This window comes from Thunnus maccoyii, chromosome 7, assembly GCF_910596095.1.
Source record: "Thunnus maccoyii chromosome 7, fThuMac1.1, whole genome shotgun sequence".
Taxonomy (NCBI): domain Eukaryota; kingdom Metazoa; phylum Chordata; class Actinopteri; order Scombriformes; family Scombridae; genus Thunnus; species Thunnus maccoyii.
In genome coordinates this window covers 23,117,321-23,130,512 of record NC_056539.1, presented here as the reverse complement: position 1 = coordinate 23,130,512, position 13,192 = coordinate 23,117,321, and the positions used below count along the sequence as shown (strand labels likewise).

General features: G+C 40.5%; 1 protein-coding gene across 3 annotated transcripts in view; it reads left to right on the top strand.

The window, feature by feature from the left end:
• Positions 1–13,192, top strand: part of dennd1b (DENN/MADD domain containing 1B) — a 108,581-nt gene that overhangs the window by 73,085 nt on the left and 22,304 nt on the right. For all 3 annotated transcript variants that reach the window (XM_042416833.1, XM_042416835.1, XM_042416834.1), the window contains 2 exons: positions 2,692–2,817; positions 7,383–7,484. In XM_042416833.1, the coding sequence (XP_042272767.1) occupies positions 2,692–2,817; positions 7,383–7,484 (228 nt within the window). The remainder of the gene's footprint in view (positions 1–2,691; positions 2,818–7,382; positions 7,485–13,192) is intronic.

Sequence of the window (13,192 nt, the reverse complement as noted above, 5' to 3'; positions counted from 1 at the left end):
TTGGACCCAATGGGGGACTCTCTGCCTTTGATCTCATCACCGCCACTGTGACTTTACACTAAAAAATGTCACTGCCAAATAGGGTTATCACCTGTAGAGCCTGGCCTTCCTCTGATGCCTGTACGCATCTCGTTAGCTTCACTCAAACTGTAGAAGTTAATTAGTTTGACAGAACCATTACCGTGGAGGCATACCTGATGATTGTGGCGTAGGCGCCATATTCAAAATCCAATTACTAAACACACATTTATTTTTTGTGTCTGATACGTGAAGGAAGGCACTGTTGACTGTGCTTTGCTTTTCTCTTAGCAAAACCTATATTCTGGTATTTGTCATGCACTTGCTAATATATTTGTGATATGTGATAATTTAATTAATCTCCACATGTGACTTAAGAAAAATATTTTTCATCATGCCTAATCTCATGAATAAATGTGAAACTTTGAACTTATCGCTTTATCACCCATTTTTCTCCAGCACTGAGAAACAAAACACAAGTGATTGTGTCCCCACCTCATTAAAAAGTGTTTGCCACTGCAGTGCTCTCACCCGTTCAAAGCTGCTGTACAGAACTCTGTGTGCAGAGTAAACTCAGCTATCCCATCTTCTCTGACAGTCTTTGGGGTATGCCTCCCCCAGTTAGACTGACATTGTGTTCGCTTTGATTCTCCCCTCGAAAAAAAAGACAGTTTAATGATTTGCAAGGATGAAAAAAATCAGTGAAAATGCACATAAACATGAAATATTAATTCTAGAAAGGGCTTTACATAAACATAAAAGCATTTAGCACAGTGAGTGAATATGGAGATGACACTTGTTAATTTAACCGTGATAAACTTTCTGTTTGATGCCTTGGAGCATTTGCAATGGCAGCACGGGGATGTTGTGGAGAGTGAGAAAGCCCAGGGGAGAGGAATCAACACTGTTCGTTTTGTCTTTGTCCCAGTTTAAGACTGCCACTCTCTCCGTCTCTCTCTCTGTTGGTTCCCTTTCTTTCTCTCTCTGTTTCTTTCTGCCTGTCCTCTGTATGAGCTTTTGCAAACGCTTTGCTTCTCCTCCCTGAAGTTTTCCTGATAGGCTAATTGCAGACACCAGACCGCAATATCCCCGTATCGCTACAGCTTCACAGCATGATATATTTGGCCACCTCTGATTGAAATAGACCTGATCAAAATTGTATTATAATGCAGAAGAGCATGGGGTAATTTAATGGTAGACAGAACATCAAATGTTCTGCTTTTATCTCTTCTTTCTTTTCCTGCCCGCAAATACTGCTGCTATCAATGGCAGCATTAAGACTAATAATACTGATATATGGAAATAATTATAAATGTGTAAAGAGTCTACACCACAAAATGTTGCACTGTATTAAGGGGTGATTGAATGGACTGGTAAAATATGTAGCACACTGTTAAATGTAAAAGGCAGACTGCTAACTAAAAATGTTAATTTACTGTTGTTTCACACACACTTTTTCAGGTCTGCATGTGTAGTCAGTTTTCTCATCCCATATTCAAGCAGCAGAGTGGTGTACCCAGAGAGTGTTGGTTTAATCTGCTCTGCTGTAGTGCCCATGAGCAATACACCAAATCCTTATCAGCCACAGCCACAGTTCTGTAGGCGACCCTTATCTGAGTTCTGGAAAGAAAGACTAAGCATTGATCCGAGCATTTGTAGTCTATTATGTGTTGGTATACACTATATAATGTGAAATAAAACAATGCAAAGTTCTCAGTGAAGAATTACAATTAATCTGTTTTTTTATTAATTGAGGTTAAATGTTAAACTTGTAGGTTTTTTACTTTTAAAATCATGATTCTAGCCCGTGCTTTTGCTAACAGCCCACACCAAACTGCATTACAGTAATCTAGACCTCCTGTGCAACTCAATCAAACGTTGTGCTTTTGTGCTAAGTTGGCACAGCCCACACAGAGAGCAGCAGTCCCTCGCTATCTCTGCCTCTTCGCTCTGCCACCACAGTCAGACTACTGCTGAGCAGGTGAGGAGAGCCTCTTGACAACTTCCTTCCCAGACTCCCCAGGGCCCAGTGGCCGGGGTGAATCTTTTGTCATCCTAAAACAAGCTCGGGCCTGCTGCTCCTCCACTCTCGCCTGGAGTCCTGGAGACAGAGCCAGGAGAGGGGAAAATAATTAAAGACATTTTATGTCAAGAGTCCCTTTCTAGAGGGAGTCTGGGAGAGCCAACAGGGGGAGGGGAGAAACAGGAGGACTGGAAAGAACAAGTAGGAGAGTAAGAAATGGAGGGAGAGGCGAAAAGCAAAAAAGGTGATGGGGAGGAGAGCGGGGGTGGCATCCTGGAGAGAGAGGGTGAGAGAGGAAGAGCAAGGATGCGAGTTTCTATTTCCTCTCTTCTGTCCCCTCCCTCTCGCTGCCCCCCGTCCTCTGCTCAATTAGCAAAGCAGCAGGTGCTCCCAGCAGCACAACAGATAAGCTTAGAGGGAAGGCTGAAGCTTTTTCCCTTTCTTTTCTTTCCTTTTTTGAGATGACCTGCAAATGTGATACTTCACACCCAGAATAGGCTAGCTGTTTCCTCCACCAATTTCAGAGGTGATAATTTAACTTTTACCCCTCCATCGCTCCTTTTCCTCCCTCCCTCCTATCTCTCTCTCTCTTTCTGACTCTGTGTCTCTCTCTTTCTCTCCCACATTCTCTCTTTTATGTTCTCCACCAGGTGTCCTCTCTGAAGAGCAAGCTGAAGAAGCAGTCAACAGCAACAGGAAGTGGTGTGGCGAGGGCCTTCCTGAGAGCACAGGCCGCTCTGTTTGGATCCTACCGAGATGCCCTCAGATATAAACCTGTAAGCCACCAATGCCATTAATCACTACTATTCATCCTGTGGAATAACTTTTCTATGTCATATTAGGGCCCTTATATACTTAAATCAGTTGTAGAATACCTTATATGCTTGTTTGCAATGAAACCCAGTGTGAGATAGATCCAGTATTTGAGCTAACCTTGTTTAAACGGTCATCACACCCAAATTACAAAGTACAAATGTGCAAAGAAGCACATTTACCCATTTCTTGCTGGTGTTATCTAGCCATGCAAATAGTTTTTGTTTTATTTGTTCAGGTTTTGAGATATTTGTCTCTGCGATTTCAGCGTACGCCCAAATACAATGGAGGAATTTGGGATTTTGTTTGCGCTGCTCACACGATTGAATAATTTAATTTAAGAAGTTTAGTAGAAACGTGTCTTTCTAGAAACCATTTACCTCCTTGTTTCGGGGCAGGTGCGGAAATTTCAAACAATGATTTCTCAAAACATGGACAAATTAAAACAAAAGTCACCACAACAGTTTATAATATTCACAGACAGGACTTAACAACTCTGGAACGTTGTCAGGGTCACAGCTATTTTATCTTTTGTCAAGATGATTGTGAGGTAAAGATTGTGAGAATTAAGGCATTTTTTTAAAGTAATCCAACGGGAATGTGCGCTTGCATGTGTGTGATGATTGTCCAGTGTAGCACCTTGCCATGAGGCTTTGTTTGTGCTGCAGCAAATGTTGAACCTGTTTCATATTTTTTTGCCTAAGCCCTCTGTTCTGGCACACCCACTGCACAGCCAGACTGACCCTATTCATATGAATGAGAGGGCTCTGTTTTTTTTCACATGGACACAATGGCACAAAACAAGCATAATTCCCAAAAGGAAGGAGAGTTCCTGTAAGATTGATAATTACCATTTTTCAACAATGGTTAAATTGCGTATGAATAACTAGACAACTTATTGATAAAATATTGAGTATAAAGCCCACAGACTGCATTTTCATTCACAAGCAGAAGTATTCACAGACAAGAATATATATATATATATATATATATATATATATATATATATGCTCTTCAGAATGTGTAGCACGCTGTAGCGATCTCAGTTTAGGTGAACTGAGTCAAATTTCACTGGAGTCTGGTAAGACTGGGGCAGTTTTGACTGAAGGTAAAAGGTGTGTTTTCAGATGGAGTGCAGAGCTAAGGTGGGCCTGTCTGAGGCAGTGAAATGTCAGAGGAGCTGAAAAGAGTCAGGACGTTCCCTTTGAAGATCCCTTATAGCCACCTTTGGTGTTTTACTCTCCTTTACTAAGCCCCCCTAACATTTCTTTTCTGGATCTTTTCTGCTTATCAAGTCTGAGTCAGGGCAGAGCAAACTACAGCATGTCCTGTTTGTCAAATAGCGAAGCCTTTGTTCCTTTGGCTTTGAGATTAATTGGACTTTGTGGACTCCCGGAGTCAAGATGCTACATTATTGATGCTGTCTCTCTTTTCTCTGTATACAGACAGTATACGAACAAACTGCCTCCCCTCTGACATAAGCACTGAGACTCAGTGTATGTGTGTGTTTGTGTACATGTGCACAGCATGCAGTAATTTCTCAGTTCAATCATGCTCTCAGTGTTTTCTTTTAGACAGGATCTGTATAAAAGCCTTGGAGTTAACATACATGTACAAACTACACATCTGCCTACATGAAGGTACTGGTGATATACCCCATGCTCTGATATCTGTGGAGTATCACTTTGCTCATTGTTCTGAGCTGAGGAAAAGCTCTTCCTAGACAGCACTGATCCGAGCGCCTTGGTTCACGGGCCCATATGCCTTGACAGAAGGAGGGGTGTGGATGCTTGGTGGGAGTCTTGCTGAGTTGTAAATGAAACAATACTGGAAAATGATAATGAGTTGAAAAGCAATCAGCTGATTAGAACAGCATTTCTTAGGTCATCAATTTCAGTACACGTCGACGTTCCCCCAGGTGCCTCTCACCAGCTCAGAGCAGCGCACGTGTCTGGAAAATGAACCTGAAATAGCAATTCAAATTAGTTTTCACCACCATTGATGAAGCCAAGCTGGGTAGGTGGGTGTGCATATTCCAGACTGCGTGCTCTGTACTATTTAGGGGCAGAATTAGCAGAAGTTCTACTCAAGCAGGCATGTAACCAGTTCAAAGCATCCAACCAGATGTGAGAACTCTGGGTGTGGGAGGTCGGGGTGCCATCACATGTTTGAAAGTTGTACTGACAGTTTTAGACACCAAACTTAACAGTCTTGTGTACTGCAAATACATATAACCTGCGTGGTACGAGTCATGCTCAAGTTCATTTAAGTCTATGTCGAAGTGCATCTAAAAACAGCTGAATAAATGAATAGTTGTTACTTCAGTGATCACTGTTATTCTACAGAATATTTAGTATTTCAGTCTCTCTTTTTTAATGGAAAGGAGCTTCTCCTGGTCCTTTTAAAAGAAAAGCCTGTATTTTATCTGATTAATCAGTCCATATGTAACAATATTTAAACAATAATTTACATTCTTTGATAGCTTATTCTTCAAAAACTTATTAACAGCTATCAAACATTACTCACTTACTATGCAGATGAAAATAGCCACACATTTGCCAAAATGTACAATAATTTCTAGCACATAGGTCATGCAGCGTCCACAGATGAGTTTCATGAGTTTCACATATATGAAGGATGGTCCATGATACATATTGCAAATGATTAAGTCTTTATGTAAAACAAAACAAAACATGTATGCATGTATGAATTTGAAGCCTGAATTTGCCAGTCCATATGTCCATGAAACATTTGGAATGCAATATTAACATGGCAGTACTACAGTGTTAGTGGAGCAAGTTAACAAGTAGTGCTCCCCCACCACTCAGCATTTACTGTAAAAGGACCCTTCCCTTAAGCAAGGCTATAAAACCTTCGCTGTTTCAGTAAATGTGTTAGAGTTATATTGTGTTCATACTTTGTAAGTGCTACTATAGCTTTATTGGCTAAATTCAGTTAAAGGTCCAGTGTGTAGAATTTAGTGCCATCCAGCAGAACTTTGCAGAAATGGAATATAATATTTGTAAGTATGTTTTAAGTAGTCTATAGTCCCATGAAAATAAGAATTGCTGTGTTTTCTTTACCTTAGAATGAGCTCTTTATATGTACATAGCGGGTCCTCCTCCATGGAGGCCACCATGTTGCACCTCCATGTTTCTACAGCGGACAAACCAAACACTGGCTCTAGAAAGGGCCTTTCGCATCTTTAAGTTTTGCGGCCACCGTAGGTTCTCCTACACCCTTGGAAGGGGAGGGTGCGGGGAGGGGTATTCATTTGGAATTGTACAAATTCTATATATTGGACTTATAAGTCATTGGTTTTTGTACTTGAACTGGAAGTTAATGTCGTCTTTGTTGTGCTAGGTGATGTTGGCAACCCTGTTAAAATGTTAACAATTTGGTGGACGTTTGGAGATTCCAGTAGCAGCAGCGGCAGTTGGCATTCAGTGCAGGCCTGTGTGAACCAAAGGGTTTTGTTGGATACTGATGTGTACACAGACCAAGTCTTAAAGTTCTCTTGGAAAGTTTTTTGTAGTAGCAGTTAGTTGTTAGTCTCAGCATGCTATTCAGTTTTGCTAGCTGCAGTATGGTCCGAGGCTGTAGCAACCAGATGGAGACTGGAAAGATGATTAAACTACAACTGAAGCTACTTTCAACTTGGGCTTTTACGAGAGAATACGCCTTAAAAACTTTTAGTGATGTAAGGGGAGCAGTATTCCTGTGATGTAATTTGGGCCACTGGTATCATCCGCCCATCCCTGAATGGGGTTAGTCTCCAGTGTTGTTAAGTTGTTTTTATGTGCCGCACTATGCTAAGAGCCAGAAACAGACAAAGCACATTGTTTTACACCAAAAGAATTTAGAGCATCATTGAAATATGTGAGAATTATGTTAATTATGAGAAAGCATGAATTGGAAATGACCGTGGGGCTGAGTGTGATTGGCCTGCAGTGGTTCTGTTGTCATCCTCCGTGTCTATAGCTCACAGGCCAACAGACATGATGTAAGAAATAGTAATAATGTGATAATGTGCTCATGTGGAGTACTGTGGAGTTTACTGGGACACTGTCTTCTGGTCTGAGGGAGATCGGGTGCGCTCTGCCAGGGGAACTGTTTTAAAGGGGACTGTTTCTTTTTCTTTTTACTTTACTCTTCCTCCTTTTTTTCCCCTTCTTCCTCTTTCCTTCCTGTCCCCTTTTTAGACATTTCTGTTTTCAGGCCCACTTAGTTCACTAATGAAGAAATCTTTTGAAATAGTTACTTATGAGGGAAGAGTTTTTACAGTGCGTAATGATAATATACATGGTGTGAATTACTTAGTTATTTATTTTATTACAAACAATATTGTTTAGTTTAGACCCCCTGCATTTCAAGGCACCAAACACATCTGCCTTCCTTCCTGGTGTGCATTTCTGAACTAAGTAAACATGGTTAAAAACAGATTGGTACAAAGAATAGTGAGCCAAAATTAATTAATATTAATTGTTTATTTTAATTTTTGCCAATGATGTCTCTGTGGACTCCTCAGGGGGAGCCGATCACATTCTGTGAGGAGAGCTTTGCGAACCATCGCTCGAGCACCATGAGGAACTTCCTATCCATGGCTGTCAACCTGCAGCTCTTCAAACAGGTACAAACAGCTGCCTGTGTGTGTGTGTGTGTGTGTGTCTGTGTGTGCATGTGAGAGAGAGAGAGAGAGAGATTGTGTGAGTGTCTGAGTTTCTATTAACCACAGTTACTACTCATTTTGGCACGCTGTAACCAGTAAAACTGATTTGACCCTAGAAAATGGGTAAATTCTGGACATGATATTCAACCTTCTGTATAAAAACAGGACCTTTACTCATCCTCAGATCATAATTATAGTTGGCTAAACATCTGCTGTCACTTACGTGGGTACGTTGACAGATGCACAGCTCTATCCTGAAAGCTATAGGCAAGCATAAATAGAAAAAGATGACTGAGTGCTTACTTGGTAGGTTACTCTGTCCTCTTCCATCAATGTCAGTTTTTTTGTTTTTTTTTTGAGGAGATCCTTTATTTAGAAGGGTGAAAGTCTTCATTTTTACAGATGAAAGTTGTCTCTTGACACCTCTTGTGCTCAGCAAACTGTCGACTTGGTAAAGTTAGCATTTAGTATCTTGACAGTTCAGTTGTTCAGAGTGATGAGAAATGGAGAAAAAAGAGAGGCCTGGTATTGTAGACGGTTATTGACCCCTAGAAAATGTTAACTATGGTGATCTCTGCACATATATTTTAATGTGTCTTTGTTTGCTCAATTTTTCCTGGTGCACAAACACAGCCGTGACAAGATAGGCCCATTAAAAGGATTTTTACAGTATAAATTTTCACTATTCACACATGCAGCTACATTGAGGAACATTTACGTCTTGCGCCTTTTCACACATGCCATGTCAACGCCGGAACAAATAGGGCAAGGAACAATCCAGCAGATGGTGGTCATGCAACAGTTATTGATGCCAACCGCTCTGCGCGGACTGAGAGGAAGTCCCTTATCATAAATCTGTCCAGTTACCAGCCGTTCTTGGAAAAAAAAGCTTGTTTGCAAACAAAATAACTTGTATTACTTGTTAGTTATCAAATCACATGCGAAAGAAGTGGCAAGGCAATCGTAAACAAATCGCAGATTCAAATATGTCATCAGCGGAGTCTTGTGATTGGTTGGCTCGCTCCACGTGAAAGCGTCTTTCGTCAAACGAACGTAACCCTTTACGTGCTTGTCCCTGCAGTGTTACTGGATTTATTCACCACAAAGCTGTGCCGGCATGTCCCTGAAATATTACTAAGACTTAAGGTGAGAAATTGGCGCTACAGATTTTTCTAAATATTGATTCCTGCTCCCATTCAAACATGACCCCATGCAGGAAATGTTCCTGAACATTTCAGGGATAGACTGCATGTGTGAAAGGGGCTTTATTAAGATGTATGTACAGGTGAACCTGTGAAGCAAAAGATGTGACCAGAATTTTAATTCAGTCTTCAGAAAATTGAAAATTCACTACTGGTAGATATTGTCAACTCCTCTGTGGTCATGTGTGTATTTATGTGGAATGAACAGTATATGTGTGTGTGAGCAGGTATCCTTTATTCATGTGTGGTTACAGGAGTTTTCCTTACAATCACTCATGTATACTTAATATGTTTTTCCCCCAAATCCCCTTTAGCAACACTAAACTTAGCTGAGCCAGAGCCAAGTGGGAAGACACCTCTGGCTCCAAAGAAAATGTCCTCTCACCACTTGAATTTTTCTTTGTGCTCTCTGACCCGTGACAGTAGTGTGATTTACCCCCGAGAGTACAGCACAGCAGCCCTCAATCAGCCTTTTGTTTCTCTGGACACTCTGCCCCATCTATAATTTTCCCAGGCAGAGCAGATAGCAGAGCAGCAGTTCAAAGCATCCTCCCGGCTGGCTCCTGCCTCAGTGGTAGCATTGGGAAACAGGCCCTTATCTTTTCTCTAGCACGGGGGATGAGGTGAGCTTATCTCCTCCACTCCTCTTTCTACTGGAGTGAGAGAGGCCAGTGGTCTGCCCAAGCTCTGCTCTGGCCATGACCCATATCCGCTCACGAACACGCAAACTCAACTGGTGTGACCACACACATACACATATAAATTTTCACATGAATAAGTACTAACACTGCAGCTAAGGATGCTTGGATATTTTCCAGTACCTCTGCTCATTCTTCTCTTATTGATTATTTTTATACTGTACCATCTGTTATTTTATTTTAAGCTGTTTGTTCTGTTATGTACTATATCTTTAATCCAATATATTGTCTTTATTGTCAGTCGATTTATTATATTTAGACCAGTAAGTAAGACTGCTGTATCCTCAGTATTTCCCTTAATTTAACAACATAAATAGCATTTTGCCAGTGATTTATAAACTGTGGTTGCTATGTATTGTCTAAAAAATAGATTAAAATTGACATCTAAAATAGACCATTAGTAGTATAATAAAAAAGTTATTTTGTTTGTTTTTATTTATTTTCCCTATTCTCCAGCTACAATGAACAGTTTATTTCTCAAAGGGGTTGTTGACAGAGGGAAACATCAGGGCGACATAGCTGCCACTTTTTGAGTTTAGTAGTATAAACAAACAAGTTGGGTTGTTCAATTATCAAGCAACCAATAATCAGTGACTGAAACAATATGTCTAATAGAATATGTTCAGTGATGATGTTCATTATTTCAGTTGCAAACAATGGCCAAGGTGTGGGACTTTTCACTGTCAGCTCTATGTTAGCACCAATTGGTCAAACATGAGTCAAATTCAAACCATATTATCGGGGCTGGGAGACCACACGCAACACACATTACACCACGCTGAAGCACACATGCGTTACCTGAGTTTGAGGTGTTACCATCTCAGCAGGAAATTGCTTTTCTACAGGTACTTTAAATTGTGATTGTGTTTTCTTTTCTCATAAAGCAGCTCTTTTGCTCTGTGATCAGCTAAAAGTAATTCCAGTTTTATAAGGAAACAGCGTGGAGTTGTTGATGAAAATTCAGCTAAATATTAAATACTTTGGGAGGTATATATATGACCTGCTGTAGTGGACAGAGAGACCATTGTGCTACCACATGACACCGAAGGCTAACAATAAAAGTTTTTATTGCAACAATGTATTATTTGTGCATTGTTTTGGATAAACACACCTGCTCGATTACTGCAATATAAATGTGCCTCAAACCAGTCTTATGCAAAATATTTGCATTTCTCTCATTCACACAGATCTGAGCAGCTGAATACCTCAGAAGTATGTGCCTAGGTGACAAAAAGCAGAAACAGAAGTTATTTCATCTCATGTCTCTATGAAATATAGATGCTGAATCAAACCTAAATACATACACACCTCTTAATATGTCAGATGTTCACATGTGAACACACTTCTGTTCCTGAAGTCTTTGCTCTCTGCTCGGTCCACAAGCCAATCTCCGTTCAGACCAGAACAAGTGGGAGAAATCTCCCCAAAGAATGCAGGGGAAAGCCTGTTGACATTAACCTGCTTCCTATCAACCATCCTCAGCTCCTACACATTTAAATACTCACACACTGCCATGTGTGTACTGTGCCAGCAGAGACTGATTCAATGAACTCTCCTCCTCTTATTGACAAAACTAAGCCCTACACAGGCTTACTGAGTCTGTTGGGGGCACTCATAAATAATTTACTGCCAGGAGCCTTTGTTGACAATATATGTCCCATCAATCAATAATCATCCGTCGTTCTCCGTGTACATAAATGTGATTAGTGAACCATTTTCCAAGAGAGGGAAAGTTGTGTCCTTCATAACCAAATAATTCAGTTTTAAGACTGGTCATGTTGTTGGTACATCCACTCCATTGAGTCCAGAAGACCCCATATCATTGCATTTGAAGTAAGCTGGAAATTACAACCAATAGGAATGATAGATAAAACTACCTGCCACCACCATGGCCAAAGTGGAAGCAAATATAGAAGTACCTTAAAACACCAATGACTGCTTAACACTGGCTCCAAAAAGCTCTTATTATACAGAACTCAGTTAAATAAATTGCATTTTCTCTCTCAAATTGCAAAGTCAGTTTTTTCTTGGAGACACAATGGTGTCAACACCTCATTTCATTTACTCTTATACATATCTTGGTAGAGATTTTGTTTAGGCTTGATGAACATGTGTCTCAGCCTTTCCAGTTTCCATAGTGTTTACCACTCGTTCCCCGGACTTCATCCCCTTTGGGCAAATTTGGATTTCCGTGTGCTAGTAACTAGCAAAGAGGGTGGCGAGCTGCAAACCCCGAACATCAGAACATACCCTCAGAAAACTATGGTTGACTTCATTTACTGTACACCATATCTGAGTTTCTACAGTTTATGGGCCAAAATTGCCAGGTTGAAAAAATAAATTGAATTTCCTTTAAGGTCCATATGTATGGTATTTCTCAGCCAATGATCCCCTGTAGAGATCTAAACCCAATTTCTGGTTCCACTATTCCAGAGTTTAAATAAGTGTAGACCACTGTGACCGACTTGTGAGTGAGTCAGTATGCTGGTAGCCAGATGGGATAACTCTCCCTCTCTACTGTCTACAGCTACAACAGAAACAGGAAACAAGATGACATGCAAACATGAAGAGATGGGGCAGAGTTTGCGTCCAAGAGTGGAACTCGGCATGCCTGAATCTGTTCTGCATGTTCTGACTTGACTATATTTACAGATATAATTTGGCTGAATGTTCATGGACGAACATATTACTGGATTCACAAACATGGACAAAATCAGAATTATTTAATACATCTCCTTTTTGATTGGGTGAAGGAAATCCCGATTCGGTCCTAACCTGAAATTATTTTCTTCATCTTTGAGAGTTCTCTTTTTCTATTTTTTGTGATTTAACTCTCCAAACAAAGGAAATGAGCCCTTGTGTTGTGTGTTATGTGTATGTGCTCATGCGCTTGCACATGTGCATGAGTGAGTGTTGTTTAAGTGTTGGTGTGCATGTGTGGTGATCACAGTCTGCCATTGTTGAGTAATATCTAATTAAGGCCCACAGTGAGGCAGGTAATCTGGCCGGGGTGGGTGCAGGGGGAGGGGGGGGATATAAGTGGAGGCTTTGGCTTGGTGATGATTTGGGTTGATTATCTGCACTAATTGGGCCAGCCAAGTAGGGGAGCAGTGGTTGGAACCTGCAGTCTCACCTCTCATTAAAATGATCTAATGATGAGTTTCCAGCTCTTCTGACCAGAGGAGTGGGTGTCCGTGTTGGTCGCTAGTTAGCAGGCTGTCCCTTAGGACACGCACACTAAAACAACCTACACTGTTGTTACACTTTGGACACACTTGCAGAGGTGGGAGTAGGACTGCCACAGTTAAAAATGATGCGACAATATGTTTATGTCAAAGAAAAGTGTGCTATATTTGTTTTTCTAGAAAATACAGTGCGTGAAAGGTAGGAGGTGTTGGTTGTTAATTAATGCAATCATCAGCTGAAATAAATTCCAGCTTCAAATCTAAATGCTTATTTCCCTTTATATGCTAACTATTTTGAGTGACACTACTGGTGATTGTTTGCTGCTTTTCCCTCCTACCTTTACCTTTAAGTAAACCCTAAAAAGGTTGAAAAGTGAGATTTTAATCTAAACTTTTAATCTAAATATTAGAAATTGTCAAAAAAAAACTGTAGAAAGTATGTTTTTCTGGAATTGGTATAAATGTAGTTGAAAGAATCATACTTTCCACACATATCTTGGGATGTTAAAGAGAGCTAATTTTAATTATAACTATTCTAATTATCTGTTAACTCCCCCTGCTCTTTCATCTGATTCTATCTACGG